At 54.0% G+C, this 24,619-nt stretch overlaps 2 protein-coding genes across 2 annotated transcripts; one reads left to right on the top strand and one right to left on the bottom strand.

Annotated features, from left to right (window-relative positions):
• The first annotated feature begins 261 nt into the window (after positions 1–261).
• Positions 262–17,229, top strand: Tesmin (testis expressed metallothionein like protein). Its single transcript, XM_028872547.2, has 9 exons — positions 262–738; positions 4,331–4,489; positions 6,108–6,228; positions 8,270–8,343; positions 9,337–9,428; positions 11,398–11,488; positions 12,929–13,066; positions 13,769–13,944; positions 16,367–17,229. Exons 1-9 carry the CDS (start codon positions 355–357, stop codon positions 16,557–16,559), a joined length of 1,428 nt encoding a protein of 475 aa, XP_028728380.1. The 5' UTR covers positions 262–354; the 3' UTR covers positions 16,560–17,229.
• Positions 17,230–18,915: 1,686 nt separating this feature from the next.
• Gal (galanin and GMAP prepropeptide) lies at positions 18,916–24,330 on the bottom strand. Its single transcript, XM_028872562.1, has 6 exons — positions 24,115–24,330; positions 23,825–23,905; positions 23,117–23,171; positions 20,483–20,572; positions 20,054–20,131; positions 18,916–19,160 (listed from the first exon to the last, which is right to left on the bottom strand). The coding sequence occupies exons 2-6, from the start codon at positions 23,903–23,905 to the stop codon at positions 19,090–19,092; spliced, it is 375 nt and encodes a 124-aa protein (XP_028728395.1). The 5' UTR covers positions 24,115–24,330; the 3' UTR covers positions 18,916–19,089.
• Positions 24,331–24,619: the final 289 nt, after the last annotated feature.

Below are 24,619 nucleotides of genomic sequence, written 5' to 3'. Positions count from 1 at the left end.
TTCCCCACTGGAGGCAGGAGTAGTGGTTGATGCCTGGAGAGCCGGTCCCTCCAGCCTCCATCCAAGCACACAGAAAGGCTGCACTACAGGCCCTGCCCACCAGCCACAGCCCAGGCCTCGCCCATCATGCTCGGGCCCCGCCCACCACGGTCCAGAGCCCACCCTCCACGGCAAGGCCCCGCCCACCACAGGCCCCACCCACCACAACCCAGGCTGCTGTCAGCTTGGCCGAGGCCCCACCCACCACAGCCCTGGCCCCGCCCCGTCCCTAACGGTCAACGGTCCGCACATCCTCTCAGGGTCGAGGCCAGCCGGGCCACCGGGTCGGGTCGCGGTTCTCGGGTCCCCACGACCATGGAGGACGCTCTGCTCGGAGCCATGACGGGCCCCGAAGACGAGCTGGGCGCCGAGCTGTTCGGGCCTGAGCGCGGGTTTACGGACGGGCTGGCGCTGAGCCCCGCGACGGGTGCGGCCGAGCGGGATGAGCTGCCTGTGCTGGCCGACGCCTACCTGGGCGCCACCGAGCCGGGGGAACAGCTGCTGCGCGCGCTCAGCCCCTCGCCGGGCGCCGAGGTACCGGCCGCCCTGCTCGGCGACTTCCCGGGGCTGCCTGAGCTCCGCAACCCAGACGACGCCGCGCCGCCATCCGCCTACAGCGTGCACGTGCTGTCGTCGTTACTGCCCGGTGCGCGCGGGCCCGCGCTGTTGCCGCTGAGCGCAGGAGTGCGCGTGATCCCAGTAAGCGCCGGCAGGGGGCGCCGTCGCGCCGTGTCTCCGCGTGCAAACCCCGGGGGTCTTGTCCCAGACCGCATGCTCACAGGGAGTCCGGGCGACGCCCCGCCCCGCGAGAGTGCCTCTCGAGCACCCCTCAGTTTCCCTGTCCGGCCTTTTCCCCTGCAGGTGACTGTGCCCCGCTAGAAGAGTTTATAACTGTTGCCATCACAGTGGGTGTTTGTATTGGACACCTGCTTAGTTAGCATCGCATAGCCAGGAAATCCTTCCTTTCTGGTCTGTTGGACTTGTGTGTTCCCACCCCGCCCGGGCGGTTTGAGGGATGGAGCCCAGGACCTTTTGTGTACTCTGCAGATTGTCTTCAGCCTAGTCCTATAGGTTTGGGTTTATTCATACATACTTGTCCACACCAAAGACTTTAATGTATTGAGGAGTTGATTAATTGATGATTTTTCCTCCTCTGTAAAATAAGGGTTCTTCAAACCTATGTAATGGAGTCTGAATGAATGCTGCTTCTCAGTGAGCTACTATTCCTTGAAATTGCTATGTAGCTGAGAATGACCTTGAACCCCTGATTCTCCTGCCTCTACCTCCTGAGTGCTGGGCTTATACCCACCTTTATACAATGCTGGGGATCAAACCCAGGACCCAGTTCATGCTAGCCAAGCACTCCCAACTGAGCCACATCCCCAGCCCTTCTGCTTTCTTGCCAAAATGAAGGAATCAGCTCTTTAAAGGGAGCCCAGCACATGTGTTAACCCCAATAAAACCCAGCTAGGGAAAGAAAATGGGTTCCTCATCCAGTCAAGTATGTCAGGTCCAGAGTAAGCTCTCACGGGATAGTTGTTGAATTGCTGTGGAGATGACAGGAGCCTGGCTTTGTAGAGCATAAGTCACAGCTGCTGGAGCTCAGGGTCCAAAAATCCTGTTCCCTGCTTAATTGAAAGTTCCCCACAGGAACTTTAGCCCAGCCTTACCCTGAGGCAGAGGCCTCCTTCCAAGTGTCCAGTGGTTCCAGATGCCAGCAGCCCCCTTTACCATTAGTGGAAGCTCACCGGGCACAAGCTTGTGTCTGATGGTCCTGAGCCCTGCCCCCTCCCCTAAGAGTGGAACAGGGGAGGCAGTGAGCCAGAGTGGAAGAGGGGAGGCAGTGAGCCAGAGGGGAAGGGGGAGGCAGTGAGCCAGAGGGGAGGGAGAGACAGTGAGCCAGAGGGGAAGGGGAGCAGTGAGCCAGAGGGGAAGGGGGAGGCAGTGAGCCAGAGGGGAAGGGGAGGCAGTGAGCCAGAGGGGAAGGGGGAGCCAGTGAGCCAGAGGGGAAGGGGGAGCCAGTGAGCCAGAGGGGAAGGGGGGAGGAGGGGGGGGGGAGGCAGTGAGCCAGAGGGGAAGGGGGAGGCAGTGAGCCAGAGGGGAAGGGGGAGGCAGTGAGCCAGAGGGGAAGGGGGAGGCAGTGAGCCAGAGGGGAAGGGGGAGCCAGTGAGCCAGAGGGGGAGGGGGAGGCAGTGAGCCAGAGGGGAAGGGGAGGCAGTGAGCCAGAGGGGAAGGGGGAGGCAGTGAGCCAGAGGGGAAGGGGGAGGCAGTGAGCCAGAGGGGAAGGGGGAGGCAGTGAGCCAGAGGGGAAGGGGAGGCAGTGAGCCAGAGGGGAGGGGGAGGCAGTGAGCCAGAGGGGAAGGGGGAGGCAGTGAGCAGAGGGGAAGGGGGAGGCAGTGAGCCAGAGGGGAAGGGGGAGGCAGTGAGTCAGAGGGGAAGGGGGAGGCAGTGAGCCAGAGGGGAAGGGGGAGGCAGTGAGCCAGAGGGGAAGGCAAGGCCTCTTTCAGTGTCATCCAGGTTTAACAGATCAGTGGGCAACAAAAAAGAGACTCAGCTTTTTGAAAATTTTGAAGATTTTTTTTAAACATGTGTTTGTCTACGTGTAGGCACACTGTGTGCATGCAGTTTCCATGGAGGCCAGAAGATAGTACCAGATGCCCTGAAAATGGAGTTACCACAGTGAGCCACCATGTGGGTGCTGGGAACTGAATCCAGGTCCTCTACAAGAGCAACAAGTACTCTGAACAGATGAGCCGTTTCTCAGGTCTCTAATTGAACTGTTGGAGACTATGTCCTAACTCATTATTTAAAGAAAAAAAAAAAAGATAGGACATGGGAGGTGTATTTACCCTTTAAACAGATGGAATTGCTGTTTCTATTAACTATTCAGAGGGAATCACTAACATCTTTTTTGTAGACCTTTTGTTTGTTTGGTTTTTTTTCTGTATTTTTTTATTTTATAATTTAATTAAATTTACATATCAGCCACGGATTCCCCTGTCCTCCCTCCTCCTGCCCCCCTCCCGCCCTCTCCCCAACCTCCCCATTCCCATCTCCTCCAAGGCAAGGACCCCCCTGGGGATTCAGCTCAGCCTGGTGGATTCAGTCAAGGCAGGTCCAGTCCCCTCCGACCAGACTGAGCTAAGTGTCCCTGCATAGGCCCCAGGCTCCGAACAGCCAGCTCATACACTGAGAACAGGTCTGGGTCCCACTGCCTGGGGGCCTCCCAAACAGTTCAAACTTAATCGACTGTCTCACTTATCTAGAGGGCCTGATCCAGTTGGGGGCTCCTCAGCTATTGGTTCATAGTTCATGTGTTTCCACTAGTTTGGCTATTTGTCCCTGTGCTTTTTCCAATTATGGTCTCAACAACTCTTGCTCATACAATCCCTCCTCTTTCTCGCCGATTGGACTCCCAGAGCTCCACGTGGGGTCTGGCCATGGATTGTTTTGGTTTTTTGAGGCAGAGTTTCATGCAGCCCAGACTGGCCCTGAGCTCTGTGTATGATCTTAGACTCATGCTCCTCTGTACTTGTAGCTCAAAGGGGCTAGGATTCCAGGTGTAGGCCAGCCCACCTGGCTCTGTCTGTGGGAATCCTCCCCTACAAGTCCATACATTTAGGTCCAGTCTCAGAAAGTGGGTTTCTGCTATGAAACAAATGGTTCTGATATTTGGTGCTGATGGAGAGGCCAGCAATTGTGTGTTTGTGGGTCCAGGGAAGTCATGTCAGTGAGACTCCAGTGCACTAATTCTGGTGAGTTCCCAAGGCAGCGAGCACACACAAAAAGTAAGTTTTCTGCATTTCCATAAAATTTGAAATGTCTGAGTAAGGCTGTCACTCAAAATCTAGCTGTGCTTTGTCTTCTAAGGTTGGGGCCACTCAAATTTGACATAAATTTGACGCAAGTGCCACAGTACACATGTGGCAGTCACAGGACAAGTTACAGGAATTGATTCTCTATACCACGTGTGTCCTGGGGATCAAACTCGTGTTGTGAGGCTGGTGGCAAGTGCTCTTACCTACCAAGCCATCTTACTGGTCCTATTTCTTTCTTTCTGATGCAGGCTCTCAGTATATTCCTAACTCTAGTCCTCTCCACACCCTGGGACCGCTGACTGTCCTCAGAGGCCTCTGTCCTGGGGCTGCTCAGCTGGCGTATTCCCTTCTTCCTTTCTCACAGGGGAAATGGTTGCTGTAGAGGGCCAGCACTTTGCTCTGACTTGAGTGTCCTGTGTGCTGACACTGCAGCACACAGCCTGTGCACTCTGTCACCGTCACTGCTTTTCCAGGTTGAGATCAAGGAAGCGGGTGGCAGCGTGCCGGGCAGCAGCCCCGAAGACGCAGCCTTCCAGACCCCTCTGGCTCAGGAATCCTGCTGCAAGTTCCCATCATCCCAGGAGGCAGAGGAAGCTTCCAGCTGCCCCCGGAAGAAAGACTCCAGCCCCATGGTAACTGGGGGGGAAAAAAAGACATCATTCAGCCTGTCAAAGACCCCTGTCCACTGTCATTCACCTGCTAAGTCCCCGTTCTTCGCTTGTCCATCTACGAAGGGGGAGAGTAAACTTGAGCCCTCCACCTTTCACCTTTCACCCCTAAGATTCTCATCTCCACCCCACCTCAGAAAATCAAATAATGATTGGGACATTGCTGTGTCCCATAGGGGAGCGGCCGTAAGTCACACTGTCCATGTAGAGTCCAGAGTTAGGAACTGAGGTGGGGACTAGGGACCGCCTAGGTTTGCAGTGTTGGTTGGCCCACGGCTGCGCTTCTGCAGCCTTCCTGCCTGCAGGTTACCAGCGACTCCAGTGTGCAGGGTGTGGGGAGTGTACCTGTGTGATGTCATTTCCTTCCCCCCAGCTCTGCAGGCGGCCCTTCTCTGACTGTCTTAGCCCTGGGTGTTGCATGGTGTGCTTCTAGAACTGCTCAGGGGACATCAGGGAGTCACCAGTGCTTCAGCCGAGCTTGGGCTACACACGTAGTGCGCCCTCAGAGCCTTCAGCACCTCCAGATGAGGCCTGATCGAAGGCAGACTGTGCCCCAGAAATACTGGAAATAATGTCCTTGTGAAACCTGTCTTTGGGGTGCAAACACTGATACCCCTCTGTGTCCGAGACTTATTTGAAACCCCAGGTTCTGATGGCAGAGCTTTCCCACGACCTTAAAGAAGCCATAGGACAAAGGACTCTGACTCCCTCTACACTGTAGGGTGGCACCTGCAATCTCTTCCTGGGGTGTGAGCTGGAACATGGCTGCATCGCCCTCTGAATACAGCTGTGCAGGGTGCTGGCCTCTCCAGTGTCAGGACAACATGAGCGTTTGCCCTGGAACCTGCTTTTCCTCTTCTAGCAGGTCAATGGGCGCTATTCAGATGACCTCGGTCCTTTGTGCCTGTTTGAGTGCTCCTGCCCCAGTGTCCACACCACACCCTAGAGCAGCTGGGTGTGCAGGGCGCTGCATCCCCCAGCATCTGGATTGGTGGCCCTGATGTGCAGCTATCCATAGCTTGCTGAAGATCGGCAGTCAGAACCCAGATGGGGTCTGGCAGCGTTTGTCAGACCCCGTAAGCTCAGCACGGTTTCTCAGGAGTTTCCAGTCACTGACTTTACCTTTCTAACTGGATTTAGGGGAAATAAAGTCAATGGGCATAAAACTACCTGTTAGATAGCAGCCTGGTTCTGTGTCAGGAAAACACACAGCAAATTAAAGCTAATTCTACAGATGTGCTCAGTCCCCAAGGGTCTCAGAGGTGGGAAATTGGGGTTCAGGAGACAGCCCAATCCCTGTTCACAAGGCTGTGGATTGAAGGCCATCAGGAAGGAATTCCTGTGCACAGGCACGTGGTCCTTCAGCCAAGTCCTTCAGAGGATGCAGGAGCTCCTCGAGTGTGTGGAAACATCACAGGAATGCATGGGGTGGAGGTTAGGGACAGCAGTTATTATAGAGGAAGACAGAGAACACACCCACCTTCTCCCTCCTCCCACTTAAACCCCAGGGGGAAAGTCCTCAGATTTCCTCCGTTCCTGCTCCAAACTGGAGTCCCTCACCCTCTTCACCTTGTCATTTCAGGTGATCTGTCAGCTGAAAGGAGGTGCCCAGATGCTCTGCATAGACAACTGTGGCACGCGGGAGCTCAAAGCGCTCCATCTGCTTCCTCAGTATGACGACCAGAACGGTTTCCCACAGTCAGGTAGGTACCACAGCACAAACGCTGCCCTGGCTCCAACTGGAGGTGGCGAGGGATGGGGCAGCAAAGGAATCTGTTAGACTTTGTATCGAAGGATGTGAGGGGCTAGGAGGAGGTTGTCAGTAGCTGGCAGGCCAACCTAGGCTACTCCCCAAGAGTCCCAGCCCAGTGAGAGACCCTGCCTCAAAGAAAGAAAAGATGGTGGATGGTTACTGAAGAACAGCATCTGAGGTTGTCTTCTAGCCTCCACATACAAGTGCATACATGAGCACACATGCACACAGAGAGAGAGAGAGAGACAGAGAGAGACAGAGAGAGAGAGAGAGAGAGAGAGACAGAGAGAGACAGAGAGAGAGAGAGAGAGAGAGAGAAACAGGCCATTAGTGTATTAAATGGGTGCTTGGACAAGCCTGGACAATAGCAGTCAGAGAATGGAACAAAACCAAGCACCACAGCCTAATCTGTCCAGACCACATTAAGCCTTCCTGCCTGGCTTCTCCCACTGCCTTGCCTTCTAGCAAGTGGCAGCTCTCATCAGGATGGCTCTGCTTCGTTCCTCCAGTCAGGGCAAAGGTGTCTTGCCTGAAACATCAGCCTGCCTGATGACCGGAGGCCGTGCTGCTCACATGTGCTCTAAATTACTGGTGCTTTAATGCAAACAGCGTGTGATCAGTAAGGCTGATCCCTCTGCTTTCATCATCAGGAGTGATTGATAGTCACCCAGCCAACTCCTCCCATGACACACTCAACAAATGACCTCAAAGGCCCTCCCCTGCTGCTTGTAGCACACCTACAGCCTCCAGTCTGTCTCACTGAAAGGATACAGAAGCCCAGGGCAGGAAGTAGATGCAGGCTGGAAAGCTGGAGGGCTGCAGGGAGGAGGAGGAGGACACACCAGCTCTGTGGGGCTGTACCCTGATGGAGCCTTTGGACCAAAGTACAAATGGTTTCATCTAGAAAGCATTGATAGCCTAACAAGTTAGGACAATGCAAAGAAAAGGAGATGCATCAATTGAAAGTCATGGATCCAACAGTGTGGATCCAAAATGGATCCAGCTGGGCGGTGATGGCGCACGCCTTTAATCCCAGCATTGGGAGGCAGAGCAGGCGGATCTCTGTGAGTTCGAGGCCAGCCTGGTCTACAGAGTGAGATCCAGGAAAGATGCAAAGCTACACAGAGAAACCCTGTCTCAAAAAACCAAAAAAAAAAAAAAAAAAAAAAAAAAGGATCCAAATCACTAGGCTTCCATTGAAAGTGTAAAATGACTCAAGGTGTACAGTAAATTCACTGTGTCATGTAAGGGCCCCTTGGTACGTGGTGTTAGAAGCTGGGTGTTAGCATTTTTTCAGTATAGTAGACCTCTGCAATGCTCAGGCCAGCAGCTTTATGATTTTTAAAAAAACAGCTAAGACTATAAAAGTTTAAAAGTTACAATAACCCAGCTGGGTGGTGGTGACAGTACACATCTTTAATCCCAGCACTCGGGAGGCAGAGGCAGGCAGATCTCTATGAGTTGGAAGCCAACCTGGGCTACAGAGTGAGTTCCGGAAAAGGCTCCAAAGCTACACAGAGAAATCCTGTCTCAAAAACACACAAAAAAATTACAATGACCCAAAAGGGTCTATAGAAAAATCACAAACCCCAGGGGTAGTGATGCATGTGTGTAATCCAGCACTGGAAGGTGGAGACAGGAGGACCACATAGATGGTGAGCTGAGTACCGGCTCTCTGAGACCCTGTCTGAAAGCAAGGGGTAGAAGAGATGGCTTAGCAGTCATGAGCACTCGCTGCTCATCCAGAGGCCCCAGCTCACACCCACTTCATGTGGCTCACAAACTGCCTGTAACCCTGCACTCAAGGATCGGACACCCTCTTCTGACCTCCATGGGCATCTGAACACACACACAACATATACCCACACATCCCCACAGGTGCATAAATAAAAAATTAAACACACTGACTAAATCAGGATAAGTTAAAGCCTTGCCCGTGGACCCCACTTTTCGACGCTTGCTGTCAGTTCATGTCAGTTGTTTTCCTACAGATCTCCCTAAGCCAATGACAACTTTAGTGGGAAGACTTCTGCCAGTGCCAGCAAAATTAAATCTCATCACACAGGTGAGTCATTCAGGTCCAAACACTCAGGTCTTCTCCTGGCAGTGTATTGCTGCGTGTACTTCTGAGGTTCTCCAGGCTAGTGAGAGCCAGGCCGAATGACACATGCCTGGAATCTCAGAAGCTGGGGAGTGGAGATGTGAAGATCAGGGGTTCAAGGTCATCCTCATCTATATAGCAAGTTCAAGACCAGCCAGGGTTACATAGAACCTTGTCTTAAAAAAACAACATCAAAATCAATAGTGAAGTAGTTACTATGTATTTGTCCCTTCACACCTGTGTCAGACCCTAGCTAGACAGAAGACCAGCGACAGGGCCATGAGGGTCTGGAGACTGTGGAAAAGGGCAATAGTCACAGCGTTGGCCAGGAGTCCCTTAGGTTCCCATGGCTGGCCCTCCACCTGAACAAATGCAAGATGGGAGAGATGTGCTGGCAAGGGTGTGGGGAGGAATAGAGGGTGCCCATCTGAGTGTTGACAGCAGGGATGTTTTTGGACAGGTGGGCAAGGTATGGGTATAGGGATGGAGTCCAGCTACAAAGTCTAAAAAATAAATGAACAGTGTTTGCCAGTGAGACTTAAGGCCTCTTTGTTATTCTGAGAACCTAATACTTTGGGAACACGTCTAGTCTGTGGACATCTGTAACTAATTGTGTTTTCAACTACTTGTTTGTGGACACAAAGTGCTCCAGTGACAGTGTCAGCAGCCTCCAAGTGACAGCTGTACATACTGCTCCCTATCTTGTCCTTGCAGCCCTGGGCCCCACCCCACCCTGACTGTTCTCCTCAGCCCCATGGTCAGAGACTTTGAACTCGGGGGCCCTAGGCCTGGACCTGGCCAAAGCTATTAGCTGGTCTTAGCCTATAGGCTCAAAGTTGGTGAGCTTGCTGTGGCTATGAGGCCTGGCCATGGGATTGTGACTTCCACCTGTAGGGATTGCTGCTGGCACTTTACACACACTCTGAAGAGACCATTATTGCTTTTGCCTCCATGCAGGTTGATAATGGAGCTCTTCCATCGACTGTCAATGGAGCTGCCTTCCCCTCAGGACCCGCTATGCAGGGGCCACCCAAAATAGCTCTGGCTGGGTAAGGATTAAAATGGGAAGCAGCCGGCCGGGCGTTGGTGGCGCACGCCTTTAGTCCCAGCACTCGGGAGGCAGAGGCAGGCGGATCTCTGTGAGTTCGAGGCCAGCCTGGGCTACCAAGTGAGCTCCAGGAAAGGCGCAAAGCTACACAGAGAAACCCTGTCTTGAAAAAACCAAAAAAAAAAAAAAAATGGGAAGCAGCCACTGCCTTTAATGCAGGGCCCCAAGATGCTGTGTGTAGGATGCACTTCCTGCTGCACTGTAGAATTAGCTTTGCTGGAAGATCAGGGTCATCTCCCCTCCCCAGCAAGGCCACTGACCTTCCTATGGGTACATCAGTGATGGCCCCGGCTTCTCCTCCACGCTCTGCTGTCCTGTGCATGTTCCAGGGTCCCCTGGCTGTTCGTAGCTGTCATAGTTTTTCCTGTACTCGGGTAGTGCCACTGTTTCTTCTTGGCAGTCATTGATCCAGGTCTCATAGGGGCAGCTGCTTATGTGGATGACCTTTGCCCCATCATTTCACAGAGCAGGAAGGGGGCTCTCACTGGGCTGAGGGCCTCTTCCTCTTTGGGGCGCACTCTGAAATGGGGGCTGGTTTGTAAATGAGTGTATGTAGTTTACAGAGCAGGGTTTTTTGTTTGTTTGTTTTAGGGGGTTTCTTTGTATGAGACAGAGTCTCTCTGTAGCCCTGGCTGTCCTGGAACTTACTACGTAGATTATGCTGGCCTGGAACTCACAGAGATCCACCTGCCTCTGCCTCCAAGTGCTTGGAGTGACAGGCCTGGTCTCATGCAGCTCAAACTGACTTCAAACTTGCTATGAATCCAAGACTGGCCTTGAACTCCTGATCCTCCTGCCTCCCTCCCCTGAGAGTTGGGGTGACAGGCCTGTACTCCCTCTTCTTTCCCATGTTAGGACACTGGGTCATTTGGAGACTGCAGCTCACAGCACTGGTATCTGAGGCGCCAACTTGTCTGAGTCCCTTGAGTTTCTTGAGTTTCTGCTCACCTGGTCACCTTGTGTTCTGTGGCTGCTTTTTCCTGTGGATTTCATCAGTGGGGAGTTTAGGTGAAGGAATTTTTTGCAGTTTGGTGTGAATGAGCTTCCCCAGAGAGTGTCTTCACTTCTCCCCAGAGCTGTGGCTCTCAAATTGTACTCTCCAGCTCCAGGGTCTGCTGCCTCGAGAGGGAACATGGAACAGGACATCCCAGACATGTCCTTGAACACTCTTACCTCTTCATAAGCACCAGGGCAGGATGACCCAGAAAGCATTGCCCTCAGCCACCCTGGAGCAATGTAGATCTAGAGTGGCTGCTGGCAGGTACCAGAGGCAGCAGGTGCTTCACCAACACAAAGGGACACCACATTCAAGTGGTGGCTTCCATGAGGTTTCCCAGGTAACAATGGGGGTACACTGATGGCAGATGATGCCAGTACCTTGCAGGAGCCTGAGACCAGGGAGAGTGCCGTGCCCAGCTTCTCCTTGCTGCCACTGAGGTTGCTATGCCAACTTGACTTGACGTGACAGGTCAGGGCTGGTGGCAGAGGGGAGCAGTGCTGCCCAAAAGGAGAAGCCACAGTCTGGGAAGAAGGGCCAGCGGCTTGGTAGTCCCTCACTGCTGTGCCAGGAAGATTAGAGGAGAGCGGAGGGCGGTGTGTGTGTGTGTGTGTGTGTGTGTGTGTGTGTGTGTGTGTGTGTGTGTGTGTGTGTGTGTGTGTGTGTGTGTGAGATGACGGACAGCATGTCCTCCAGGAAATGGGGCTCATTTGCAGACTGCTGTCTTATAACCAATGGCTTTACCAGTTTGTCTTTCTCCTGTGTTAGTCCTCAGACATCACACCCCACCTCCAATTCTGATTTTCATATGAAAAGTCCAGAGGAAGGCCCTAAACTGGGTCACCTGTCCTTGATGCCTGTGCTTATCTCAGGCTGCCTGTGCCTGAGGACTCAGTGAGCCTTTCCTTCACAGATACTGCGACTGCTTCGCCAGCGGAGACTTCTGCAACAGCTGCAGCTGCAACAACCTCCGCCATGAGCTCGAGCGCTTCAAAGCCATTAAGGTAATGCACTTGGCGGCTTTACCGGTGAACGGTCTCCAGAGTCCGATTCAGGCAGAAGCCCAGATGGATGCAGTGACCCGGGCTCCAGTGATACCCAGCAGCCAGGGGCTGCAGCCAAGTCTGGGAGGCTCTGACTCAAGAGCACAGAGTCTGTCTTGGCTCGGGGTTCATAACTCTGGGTGGCGCTGTGCAGGGAGGTACAGTGTATCACCTGTGGGTGGGAAGCACTTGGTTGGGCCTCATAGACTTTAATCTTTGATTCCTTTAGCTTCAGGTGCAAGGGGATCTAGGCTTTCTCAAGGGGCAATGAAGCTGCAGGCTGACTGCAAGATCCTGCTGCATCTATGCCTTCCTGTGGGCCCAAGGACCAGGAAATGGGAGGGGTAGCTAGGCTGGACCTGGCAACTTCTCCAGGGAGATACTTCCAGGGGCCTCAGGAGCCATCAGCTGAGGCCTGAGGGTATCCTGGTCAATGGAACAAAATGACCCTGAGCCTTGAATCTGTCTGGTTTGTTTTTCCCCAGAACAATTTCATTCTTCCTCTTGAGTTGCAGGTACATCATTTAGAACTATTACCAATTCTGAGATGGCCAGGCCCAGAGGAGAAAGAAAATGGCCATGCCCAAGCTTCATGTCCCCAGCTTCATGCCCCCCCCCAAGCTTCATGCCCCCGAGCTTCATGCCCCTGAGCTTTATGGCAGTCAATTGTCACTTTTTATTTAGTGGTGAGTGTAATCTGTTACTGTGAGTTTAGGGTTCTCATGTGCCAGAGATGGAAACATGGCTTGATACAGCTGCTCTGAGAAATCTTTAGCAGACGCTCTGACGGCTGCATGGTTGCCTAGATGTCACCCAACCCCAACACACAGCCAAAGGAAATTAGAGGAAACCCTCACAGAGACTTGCCATGCAAGTTCTCAGCAGCTTCGTTCATAACAGACAAACCCTGCCATAAGCCCACAGCCCATCAATGGAGGGATAGAGCAACTGCCAGCTGGGTGAACAGAGGGAAAGACCAGCGGTTCCCTCCAGTGAAGGAGTCATGTTGGCCTCACCCTTGTTCTGAGCTGGTACACATCGTCTGCCTGATGACCCCACAGCTTTAAGCTCCCAAGTTTGCCAGCAGGATGAAATGAGAGACAACACACAGCACAGAGAAAGATGGCTGGGTGTTGGTGTGAGCTCTTCTATGCCATGGCCTCACCTGCCTCAGGCAAAGATGCGAGGCATGCCGGGAGAGTGCCCTGGTTTCCTACCATGCATATGCCTAGCTATCAAATGCAGAGAAAGGGCTCGGGGCTTTATCATAGAAGCTTTGAGGCCTCCGGCGTGTCCTGAGGCCCCAGCTACCTCAGTGGCTTCCCCTGTGTGGCCTTCTCTTGCATGGAGCTGTGCTTCTTGCTCCCACACATTTCCTGATGTTCCCATATTCTCTCTTAGGCGTGTCTTGATAGAAATCCTGAGGCTTTCCAACCGAAAATGGGGAAAGGCCGGCTGGGCGTTTCCAAGCTGAGACACAGCAAAGGGTGCAGCTGTAAGCGCTCGAGCTGCCTGAAGAACTACTGTGAGTGCTATGAGGCAAGTGGTAGCTCCCGGAACAGTGGAAACATCCAGATAGCTGTGTGGTTAGATGTTTACTGTGATGTAAAAAGAGACTCACAGTCCCTGTCCTTCCTTCCCGAGTGTGATGGTAGGTGCTGCCAATTTGACAGTCTAGAGTCCCCTGGGAGACAGGCCTCTGAGTGTGCCTGTGGGATTATCTTGAGGTGGGAGGAAAGACCTGCCTACTGTGGGTGGCACCACTCCCTGGCTCCGGTCCTGGACTGTGTGCGTGGAGAGAGGGAGCCGAGCAGCAGCGGCGGCGGCTTTGCTTCCTGATTGTGAATCCCATGTGACCAGCTCCTAGCGTCTTGACCGCCTCTCCATGCTGGAGAAAGGAAGCCCTTCTCCTTCCAGTTGCTTTTGTTCAGGGTGTTTTTATCACAGCAGCAGGAAACAAAACTAAGACTTAACTATTCTGTTTTTATAGGTGGGTCTCATATAGTTCAGGCTGGTCTGGAACACAATCCAGACCAAGGATGGTGACCTTGAATTTCTGATCCTACAGCCTCCACCTCCAGAGCATTCACTAATACTGCCATGCCTGATGTTCTCCCTGGTGAAGCCTCTAGGAGTCATCTGACTAATCTGATCAAGCAGATGGGCAAAGGCAGATGTGAGTTCTGGGTGGCTTGTGTGGGGGGGAACACTGATTTCAACAAAGCATTTTTCTATTATCAGGCCAAAATCATGTGTTCTTCGATTTGCAAATGCATTGCTTGCAAAAACTATGAAGAAAGCCCAGAACGAAAAATGCTGATGAACACACCCCACTATATGGAGGCCGGGGACTTTGAGGGCAACCACCATCTGTCCCCAGCCATGTTCTCAGGACCTCCAAAACTGAGGAAAACTAGGTAGGTGCTGTGAACAATTAGACTGGGGTGATTCCAAAGGAGGTTTAAAGACCACATCTGCATTAGCTGAAGTGTGCAGGGCAGAAGGTACAGGAAGATGGAAGCCCACTGTGCTGGGCATACACACACACACACACACACACACACACACACACACACACACACACACACACACGGCTTCTTAGCTTGTCCTTTCTTTCCCTTTGCCCTGTCCATGTGTCCCTGTTTGTACTTACAGGCTCTGCCCACACTGTTAGCAGGACTAGTGGTATTCTGATGTCTCTGAATGAGGTCAGAGTCCTGCTCGGATCTGGCAACAAATGCTGGGTCCTACCCCTGCCCCCTTCCAGCCTCCCTTCCCTTCCTCTTCTTCTCTTTCTTCTTTCTTCTTCTTCTTCTTTCTTCTCTTTCCTGTCCATTTTCTAGGCTAAGGATGGAACTCAGGACCTCCCTCTTGCTAGGCAAGCACTTTCACACGCCTGACCTTTCTTTACTGTGGACAGCAGCACAGATGTATCTTGGACACATGCTGAACTCTTAGCTGAAGGGACTGTGGTTGGATGTCTTCCAATGCGTAGTTCTGAAGCCACGCTGATCTTAGTCTCCCAGAGGCTGAGACATCATTTGATCATATATTAGACTTGATTTACCTCTTTAAAAATATTCTTTCCAGGGGTTGGGAAAGGTGCCTCTATAGGTAAAGTGCCTGCTGTACAATCATGAGGACCTGAGTTCAAATCCCAGCTCCCATAAAAAGCCAGGCTTGATGGCCTGTGCTGGTAATCCAAGTACTGGGGGTGGAGACAAGATCCCTGGGGCTCACTGGCTAGCCAGGCAGCAGGCAGTGAGCTCTAGGTCAACCAGTGAGAGAGACTATCCTGAAAATAGGGTGGACCTTCTGGGAGAGTACTCAGTGCTCAAGCCTTCAAGTGCAAACTGTGCAGTCTGGGCAGCTGTGGCAGGTGCCTGTAATCCCAATGCGTGGGAGGCAAGGACAGGGGATCCTGACTCAATGATATGTATTTGTCTCAAAGTATAAAGTGTAAAAATGATCAAGGAAGACACCCAGTGTCAACATCTGGCCTCCACAGGTGCATGCAGTTACACATGTCCATACACACGCACCATACACCACACATGTACACACATGCACACACACTGCAAAACCTAACCAAACAAAGGAAGGACATTCCTTTAAATGGTATGCAGTTGGTCACCCAGGTGTCACAAATGAACTGTTCATTTGCAAAGCCAAACTCAGGCTTATTTGGTTAAAGCCGTGAGATAGACTCTCACCAAACCTGCATCCTCCGTGATGCTCTCCTCCTCCTGGGGCCAGCCTCCTCTGAGGTTGTCTGAGGGTGTCACTGTGAGCCCCACTCATAGGTGCCTGGGTAAGTCTCCCTGTTCCAGAGCTCAGAGAGGAAATGGCCAGCCCTAAACAGAGCAGACCAGGCCAGGACTCTTCAGAGTGTCCAGGGTGAGGTGACCGCATGGTATGCCCACAGGTGTGACAGCAGAGTCTCAGCCACACAGCACTTTGCAGCTCTCAATGCCCTGCAGGAAGGTCCTGCGGACCCCCGGGCTGGCTGTCACACTGCCAGCTCTCCTCTGCTGACTTATCGGGGAGCCACGAGCAGCTGCAGATGTCTGGAAGTCCTACATGGCCGAGCCCTGTGTGACCTGGGCTTTGCCACTGAGGCACATGAGCCTCTAGGTCTGTCAGTAGCCATGACACTGAGCAGGGTCCCTGGGCTGCTCTCCCAAGGCCGGCCTTCACACCGTCTCTGTTTAGTTCTTTATTTCCGGTGTGTTAAGACAGCATCTCTCCCTCTACCTGGGCCAGTGGGCTTGGCACAAACGAAGACCTTTGATTAGCAGAAAGGGACATGCTCCTTTTAAAAACTGGGTTTTGGGAATTTCATGCCTGTGTAGAATGTGTTGTGATAGTCCCCCTCTTGCTCTCTTTTCCCTCACCCCATCCCTGCTGACCCTCCTCTTCCGAACTAGTCCTCTTCCTCCGCGCGCGTGTGTGTGTGTGTGTGTGTGTGTGTGTGTGTGTGTGTGTGTGTGTGAGACAGACAGACTGACTAACTTTTTGTGTTTAATTATGGCTTCTCACCTGTGGAGGGGATGTGGTTATTTACTGGGACATGGACTATTTACCAGTGGGTACATCCCTGAAGAAAATGACCCTTTTCTGCCAGCAGCTATTAACTGCCAATCACTCCTCAGAGAGGGCTGGGACCTCATGAGCCCTCCCACCCGTGCTAGGCTATTGAAAGACCTCTGAGATGTTTCCTGGGCCTTGAAGGGAAGGTGATGTAGGTGTCCCTTCTAGAGGCCATTGATCCTTGAACTAGAGTGATGGGCACTGCCCTGCTGAACTGGGAAGGCACTGAGTGGCTGTGTCTCTCATCAGGCAGACCTTCTCCTGCATCTCCTGGGAAGTAGTGGAGGCCACATGTGCCTGCCTGCTGGCTCAGGGCGAGGAGGCAGAGCAGGAGCGCTGCTCCCCAAGCTTGGCCGAGCAGATGGTCCTGGAGGAATTCGGAAGGTGCCTGTCACAGATTCTCCACATCGAGTTCAAGTCCAAAGGGCTAAAAATTGAGTAGAGTGCAAGCTGGTAAAGCAGAATGCCTGTGCCAGCCTCAGCTCTGGGGAGTCCGCACCTAGGAAGGTGGTGCCAAGGGACAAGCAGGAAGCCCTGCGACATGGCCAGGCCAGCCAGCCATGAGGGCTGAGCCGTCCCTCTGCTCAAGGCACCCTGAAGTGCGGGCAGGCAGAACTACCCTGAGGGTGGACACTGGCCCTCCTGTCCCTGGGGAGGCCCTCTCCCCCCCCACCCCCGCCCTGCATAAGACGAGGGTGGCTTTCTGATTGTTGTTACGTGTTCACTTTTCAAGCCGCTTAGTGGTTTCCCCATTCAAGTTGTTATGAGCCTGCTTCAAGTCTGGAGAACAAGGCTCTGCAGGTCAGGTGGCCAGCAGGGGTCTCCCAGGCCAGGCCTATGACAGCAGGGTGCGGGAGGGGGTCAGATGGGAGCCAGGTTCTTGTGAATTTCTGCTTGAATTGAGAAAATGTTCTCCTGTCCAAGCCTCACTCCTTAACTACTATTGCACTGTGGCCTGCGAAACAGTCTAGTGACCAGCTTGCCGACCCCAGCAGGTGAGGTGGCTTACTGTGCCCATGGTTTGCATCCTGTTGTGAGAGTGAACCTTCTAGGTTCCCAGTTGGACCTAGGTTAGTAGCTGAAAATACATTTGTCTCAGTAGCCACTCTGGACTCCAGTGAGGCCTTGTCTTCTCCCGAGTCTGTGTTCCCCAACAGCACTGCACGTCATCACTGTGAGAGTGTTAGGAAACCTGGGCCCAGACAGGAAAGTGCCAGGAGGCTGGCTGGAAGCCAGGAGTTCACTGACGGGGAAGGAAGGGACTGGAGAAGGCTCAGCCAGGAAAGTGCTTGCTGAACAAGCATGGGGACCCGAGGTCAATTCCCAGAGTCCCGGTTAAAAACAAACATCCCCACCCTCGCTGCAGCCATATGAAAACACAAAACCAGACTCGGACTTATAATCCCAGCACGGGGAAGCAGAGACAGGAGGCCCTCTGGGGCTCACTGGTCAGCCAGCCTAGCCTAATTGGCAAATTCCAGGCAGAACAGACCCTAGCTAAAAAGGGAGCTGCTGGAGACTGATGCCCGTACGCATGTGCCCTTGTACAGACATATATGCACAAACACACCATAAAGGAAGGATCTAGAGAAGTCCGAAGATGATGTGTGGGGAGCAGGAGGGAGTGGACAACTGTGCACTGCTGACCCAGATGTGGGCAGCCAGGGCTACAGGAACACTCCTGGAGGCCAGCCTGGTACCAGTGGCCTTGCAGGAACGTAGAGCTCAGGAGGCTCTGATGAACTGGTCAGCTCCCCACAACTAGAGCAACAGCTTTTTATTAGGGTGCCCCCACCACTGGAGCCAGAAGAGAAGAAGGCTGCTGCATGACAAGGTGGCCCTGCCAGACTCCTGGACCATGTGCCAAGGTTGCCAGGCATTAGGAGGGACATGTGGGAGGGCTGAGGTGAGGTGAGCCTGGAGGATTGGGGGTGGGGCACATGATGTCACGGCCCTGGACAGGAGGGAGCAAGGCTAAAAGGATGCCACAAGGGCAGGCTTCAGCCTGGGGCGCTGAGGACCAGCCCAGGCGTCACCCTTCTGGGGATTCTTCGACAGCACAATGTGGCCCACAGAACCCCTGACACTGGGCAGGGCCTGGTGTTCTGTAAGTCTCAGGGTCCAGATGTCTGCTCAAGTCAGGTAAGTGTGAAGAGGAAGAGTGGGAGGAGCCGGAGAGGTGCTCGGCGGTTAAGAACACGGGCCGCTCTTCCAGAGGACCTGAGTTTGGGTCCTAGCACCCTGTCACCCTGGGTGACTCCAGGTGAGGCCTGGCTGACAGCTGGGGAGACACACAGGCCAGGCTCCACTCAGTCTAGCACGGGGCACCTGGCTCTCTGTCACCCATGGTCACCTCTGACCACCTGCTGTTGTCTGCTTTCGGCTTAAAGCCAGTTCTCTTCCTGTCTCCACAGCCGCCGCTCCAGGGGGCGAGGTACCCGTTTGTGCCTTTGTTCATGCCAGCAGCACGCTGGACAGCTCCATCAGACTGAGCGAGCACCGAGATAACTAACTGTTCCGGGCACAGCACTTGCTGACAGGTGTTCTTCAGTCCATGTGGAATTCAGGTTTAAATCTCACCTAAGGCATGGGTGGATATCTGCCGTTACCCTTCAAAACACACTGGTGGGGAGCCAGAGAGATGGTTCAGCAGCAGGTAAAGGCGCCTACTGCCAAGCCTGTTGACCTGAGTTCAGTCCCAAGGTGCACGTGAGGACGTGCACACAAATAAGCAGGATAAATAAATAACCACACTGGAGGTGATGGACTGCAGCCTAGAAGAAGCAGACAGTCCCAGGTACTTGCTAGTCTTTATTGTGTCACAATATATTTACTCCAATCAAAACATCTTAGTTATAACAACACAGGATCAAAGCGGAGAACAGAGGGTTTGCTTGAGGAGCTGGCAGAAGATTCTTCCTGGAGTGACTTTCAGTTACAGCACAGGACACAAGTGCCCTGTGAGCATGGTCTCAGGACTGCTCTAGGTCTTCTGAGGAGGTGGCCAAAGGGAGGCCAGGCAGGCTGTCGAGGGCCCCGGCCTCTGAATAAGGAAGAATAGCAGTCAGGTAGTTAGCTTCAGAGAAAATCGCATGGCAGCACCCATGGAGGGGGCGAGTTCTCACTGTGGGGACCCTGAATTGGAGACAGCATCCGTGAGTCTAACCTGAAGGACTGTCCACTCTTCAAAGAGGGTAGGCCATTAGAGTTGTGAAGCTAGTGTCTAAGAATACTGTGTCACAAGATCAAAACCTCTGCAGCAGTCATGCAGAGATCTGCAGAAAGCCCTAGAAGCTCCCGAGAGGCCTGGGGACCTGGGGCCTAGGCGCTAACACTATCGGCTCCCCCACTCTCCCTGCCCGGATGGTTGGTTTTGCTTTTTTAAAGGCTGCGTGTGTTCAGATCTTCTGAACCTGGGTTACGAGTGGTTGTGAGCCACCTGACCTAGGTTCTTGGAACTGAACTGGGGTCCTCTGGAAGAGCAGCAAATGCTCCCAAGTACTGGACTGTGTCTCTAGGTATCACCCCCTGCCCCACCACTGTACCCCTATAGGTTTGAATCCCCTGCCCTTCAGCGCCTCTTGGAAGGGCAGTGACATGGCAGAAAGCTGAGTGAGGAAACAGCTCCCAGAGTCGACCTGCCAGGTCCTGTGCTAACAGAATATGACTTCTCATGGCCTCTCAGAACCTGGCTTGAGGCATACCATGGGGCCCCCAAAGCTCCTCTCCCTTCTTAGTAGTGACATCAGCCTGTTGACATTGTCAGCCCCAGCACAGGATGTTTGAGTGTGCTGGGCCTCAGTCCTAACATAGGGCAGAGTAGGGTGATGGATGTCCCCCTGTGGCATTCCATGAAACCCATTTTCAATCTTTCCTGCCAGTGCTGGGGATGCCCTGAAGCCAAGGTGCCATTTTAGGTGGAAAATACTCCCATACCTTTAAGGTGCAGGAAACTCAGGAACTCCATTATGGTGTGCACGATGTTGCTCTCAGGCAGGGGCCCATCAACGCTTCCTAGACATTGGAAAAGAACAGTGTTCATGGCCTGTTTTCTCATCACCCTTCTATCACCCATCAGAGGCCAGAGCAGCTGGCTGAGAGCCTGGGGGCATCCTAGGCCATCCAGGGCCTCTAGAGAAGTGGAGGGGCCCTGGGCCAGCTTTTCCAGGACCTCATGGCCAGCACCCTTGTTGTAACTGCTCCATGACTTTGTTCCCCATCCTGGCACTTGAGAGGTGTGTGAGGCCATAGGCTCTCAGGTCCTGCCTGGCCAGGACAGTCTCAGGCAGGTGTGGCCACCATCTCCCACATGTGCCTGGGAGTCCCAGGAAAGATGGGATGTACATCCAGGGACTTGGGCCTTACCTGGTCTCCCTTCCTCTGCTTCCAGTTGTAGCTCCCGCTTGCCTGTGAGGCCATGCTTGTCGCTAAATGATCTGTGGTTGTCAATGGCATCTGTTTGCAGACCAGAGAGGGAGAGTCTGCTGTCAGTGTGGCTTATCCCATTTCCACCCCCAGGGGAGGACCACACACAGCTAGACCACCAGCATAAAGCCAACGTGGAAACCCCAGAAGAGGGAAGCATTGTCTCCAGGGTCCCTGGGTGAGGGTGGTGATCATGGGGAACTGGGACTCCAGTGGGAAAAGGGAGGCTGATGGCAAGGAGGGGTGGGTACGGAGGCAGGGGTCTCAAACAGAAACAGGTGCCAGGTGCAGCTGGGAATACCAGAGGAGCTGGCTCCCAGGACAGTACCTCCCACAAAGATAACAGAATCTGGGTCTCTGCATCCCTGGAGACTAGGGACACTGGAGATGTCTAAAACATGCCAAGGACCACTCCCATGCAGGAGGATTAGAGCCAGGTAAGGTGGGGGTGAGGAGTGGGGGTGCAGAGAGCTGACTGTGGCTGTGGCAGAGAGATCCCTAAGAGATAAGGTCAGAATCCAGGAAAGGAACGACAGCCGATGAGTGTTGAGAAATGGCACAGAGGCTGGAGAGGGCAACTTAGGAGACAAAATCGGTGATGTGGGTGGGGCTCAGGGCTTCTGGCCACTTAACCCACTTGCCAAGCTTGACAAAAAGGCCAGCGTTCAGAGCTAAGTTCGTGGAGTAAGTCGCCTCATCTCGGAGCTCCTGCCTGAAGCACTGACGTCCCAGCAGCTCTGGCCGTCAAAATTTGCCACACCTCAGTGACATCAAAAGTATCTGACACCTGGCTAGTCCACAGTGCACCTGCCGACCCACCTGGATGGCTACATGAACTTGGCAGTGGGAACAAGTTTTCTACTCTAACGCCAAAGTTTTCCTGATAACATTTTCAGTATTCTAAAGCTACAAGGGTCAGTGCCAGACTCATACCTGCAAGGACCCTGGGTACCAGTCTGCAGGCCACTCCACAGACCTGAGCTAGGAGAGTTTCCCAGGAATCTGGTGACTACGTGGACCCTGCACAGGGCCCAGGCAGGTTTGGTCAACCCTGTGCCTTGTTTCTCAAAGGATGAGCACAAATCTGCACTGTGAACACATGGCCTCAGGCAGACTCAGGCTGAGAAGCACCAGCCTCACTCCACTGTCCCTTCCAGTCTGGTGGACTGAGGATAGGGGGTAGATGGGGGATACTTTGCCTCTACCCATGTGTCAGGGAACAGTGACTGGGCATTTAAGATGGACAGGCATCTCAGACCCAGCTGTGAATGGAAGTTTGAAAGCCACAACAGCCAAGCAACTAATCAGTCAGCACTCAGGAGGGAGCCAGTGTCTTCCAGCCCAGTCCCCTCCTTTGGGATAATTCCCCTCTGAAGGCATGAATGCAAGTCACAGACATCCAGGACATAGACCATGGGCCCGGGCAGCTGTCGGGGGAGGGGGACAGACACAAGATGCCTGTCTGCAAGCCCTTCCCGTCTATGGCTGCCCTGTCACAGCAGAACTGTCTGCCCCCTGGTGATTCTGCAGCCCCAATCAAAATCCCTGTCTCCGGTGGTCACAGGTAACAAAGCATTCGCACCACACAGAAACATGAACTCAAAGAAGGCCAATCGTCAGTCTCCGTCCCTCACAGGGTGACGCATTGAGATGTGATGTGTCATCAACACAACAGGGGTGATCTGCCCCACCCCACTCTGTGCAAAGTCCTCAGATTCTAACCCTCCCCAGCCATGAATGCAGAGAAAGTACTAGTGACAGAGTGGGACCTGTGTGGAAGGGACAAGACTAGCGTTACTGTAACGTGCGGGGGTGACAGGAACAGGTTTGAGCAAGAAAGAAACCAGCTCAGGTGGGTCTCGAGGTGGGCTATCTGGCTACCTTAGTTTGTCAGAGTGCCCTACTGGAGCTCAGAGGGAAGCTTCAGGATGCCAGGAAGTGGAAGAGGGTGTTAGTGAGACCCAGGGATTCAGGGAGAGGCCCAGTCAGAACTCCAAAGAGACCTGGAAGACTCGCCCAGAAAATCTGAACAAAGCCCCATGGAGTGGCAAGGCAGTAGAAGAAACTTTTAGAAGGAACAGGTGCTGGGGAGAGCAGTGCAGAGCAGTGATGGGTGGTCCCTGGTTTGCCCAGGGGCTGTGGAGCGCTGAGTGGGGCAGGGCGCCTTTCAGAAGTGGAGGGAAAGGAGGTTCAAGCCAGAGCAGGCTCAGAGGCTCTGCCCAGATGAAGCAAGGAGGCTAGGCACTGGGCTTCCCAGGAGGCTGGTGTGGATGATATCAGGAGACCCCAGGAATGAGCTCATCTGCTCTGAGTAAGAGTGGAAGCCTGGAGGGGTAAGGCCTTTCTGGAAATGGGAGAGCCCCTCCCTCCCTGACACAGCAGGTGTTTTAAGTCGCAGCAGCGGGTTAGGCTAATGGAAACCCACAGTTCCCACAGCCACATGAGAATGCCCCCTGCTTTTCATCTGAGAGTGAATTGGCTATGAGAACAGTGCCTGACTCCCATAGTCACATCAGGACCCACACGCAGCCTCTGCACCCCAGCCCTACTGCACCCCAGCCCTACATCACTCACGTGGGCCCAGAAGGTAGCCAGCGCTGTTCAGGGTCCAGCCTCTCTTCTCCTTTGCCTAAAATACAATGACACAGGTCAGACAGCCTAGGTCCCTGGGCTGAGGAGCAGAGCATATTGTGCCTGGGCATCCAGGCTGCCCAGAGTGACAGCATTTGACCTGAACACCTGTTGTATGCACTAATTTGGGGTCCACTAATGTTCAAACCAGAGCAGGGCTCAGCTGATAACACCTAGTATCGGTGACAGACTTACTCCCCAGCAGCCTCAGGGCTGAGGGCTGTGCCACAGCACTCCCAATCTCCAGGGGAGGTTAGTCTATTCACTACAGGCTGGTCAACAAATGGGAGCCCCTTCCTTGCTGTTTTGTTGAGACAGCACCGTGTGTAGCCCAGGTTGGCCTAAAATTCGCTATGTAGAGGGAGGCCGGCCTTGAACTTTTGATCCTCCTGCCTCTGTACCTCCCTCCTGAGTGCTGGGATTACAAGCCTGGGCCCCTACACCTGGCTAAGAATGGAGCCATTTTGAGCCTGTCAGTGTCCAGCTGGTCCTCACCCCTTCTCCTGGGACCCTCCCCCACCCTCCAGCAGCTGCAGGGAAACGCCATCCCCCACCCCTGCTGTGGGGAGAGGGAACCATCCTTTGCTCCTGGCTGATCCTCACGTCTGACCCCCTTAGTCCTCTTTGGTGGTGGTCGTCCTCAGCACTTACTGGCATCCCAAGCCCCAGAGTGGCTGACAGGGTCACAGCCAGCAGGAGCCAAGCTAGCAGGAGGACGCTGCGTCTGGCCATCTGGAAGAGAAGTGGACGAGTTGACACCATCTGAGCACCCCCGCTCACGCACATGTCTGGGGGCCACTCGGACTGCGGACAGGAATGTCGTCGGGGTGGGAGGAGAAGCGGGGAGACAGGGACAGAGCTGTGAGAGGGGCAGGGGCAGGGACGGGGCGGCCAGCCACCCGAGGACTCGGGTCTGGCGCACCTCAGTGGGGCGCGGGTACCTTGAGCAGCGGTGGGAACCGGGTGTGGCTGGTCGGTGCAGATCCGGGGTGTCTCGGTCCGGGCGTGGCGTGGCGGATGGGCGGGTCGCTCACCGCATGGCGCAGCGCAGCAGCGTGAGGAAGCGCGCGAGGATCCCTCGACGTGTCCGCAGCAGGAGCGGCGCTGCCACCGCTATTTATGCCCCGCGGGAGCTGCCGCGTCACCCGCTCAGCGCCGCCTCCCGCGAGTCCCAAGGGCCGCAGTGACCGGAATCCGCTCCCGGGGAGCAGGAGAGGACCACCCCCACCCCAGACCGTCACCCGGGCCATCCCTGCATCAAAGAGCCCCTCCCCACTCTTCCACCCCGGTGCTCAAACAAGAGTGACTCTTACACCCCCATCCTGAGGCAAGCGGGCGAGGAGTCTTCCTCTCCCTCGCAGGGCTGGGACTGGAAGGACCACATACAGCCCAAGCGAGGCCAGTCACAGTCGGGCACCTCCTGAGAAACCAAGTTCCCAGGTCCTG

This window comes from Peromyscus leucopus, chromosome 1 (assembly GCF_004664715.2).
Source record: "Peromyscus leucopus breed LL Stock chromosome 1, UCI_PerLeu_2.1, whole genome shotgun sequence".
In the NCBI taxonomy this organism is placed as follows: Eukaryota; Metazoa; Chordata; class Mammalia; order Rodentia; family Cricetidae; genus Peromyscus; species Peromyscus leucopus.
This window is presented reverse-complemented; position numbering and strand designations above follow the sequence as displayed.

Bases quoted from the DNA above. Each gene is read 5' to 3' on its own strand.
- Tesmin (XM_028872547.2), top strand. From the start codon at position 355: ATGGAGGACGCTCTGCTCGGAGCCATGACGGGCCCCGAAGACGAGCTG. The intron at 6,229-8,269 runs GTAGGTACCACA...GTTTTCCTACAG, and splicing joins GAACGGTTTCCCACAGTCAG to ATCTCCCTAAGCCAATGACA. The intron at 8,344-9,336 runs GTGAGTCATTCA...GCCTCCATGCAG, and splicing joins AATTAAATCTCATCACACAG to GTTGATAATGGAGCTCTTCC.
- Gal (XM_028872562.1), bottom strand. From the start codon at position 23,905: ATGGCCAGACGCAGCGTCCTCCTGCTAGCTTGGCTCCTGCTGGCTGTG. The intron at 23,172-23,824 runs GTAAGTGCTGAG...ATTGTATTTTAG, and splicing joins CTCTGGGGCTTGGGATGCCA to GCAAAGGAGAAGAGAGGCTG. The intron at 20,573-23,116 runs GTGAGTGATGTA...GTCTGCAAACAG, and splicing joins TGGCTACCTTCTGGGCCCAC to ATGCCATTGACAACCACAGA.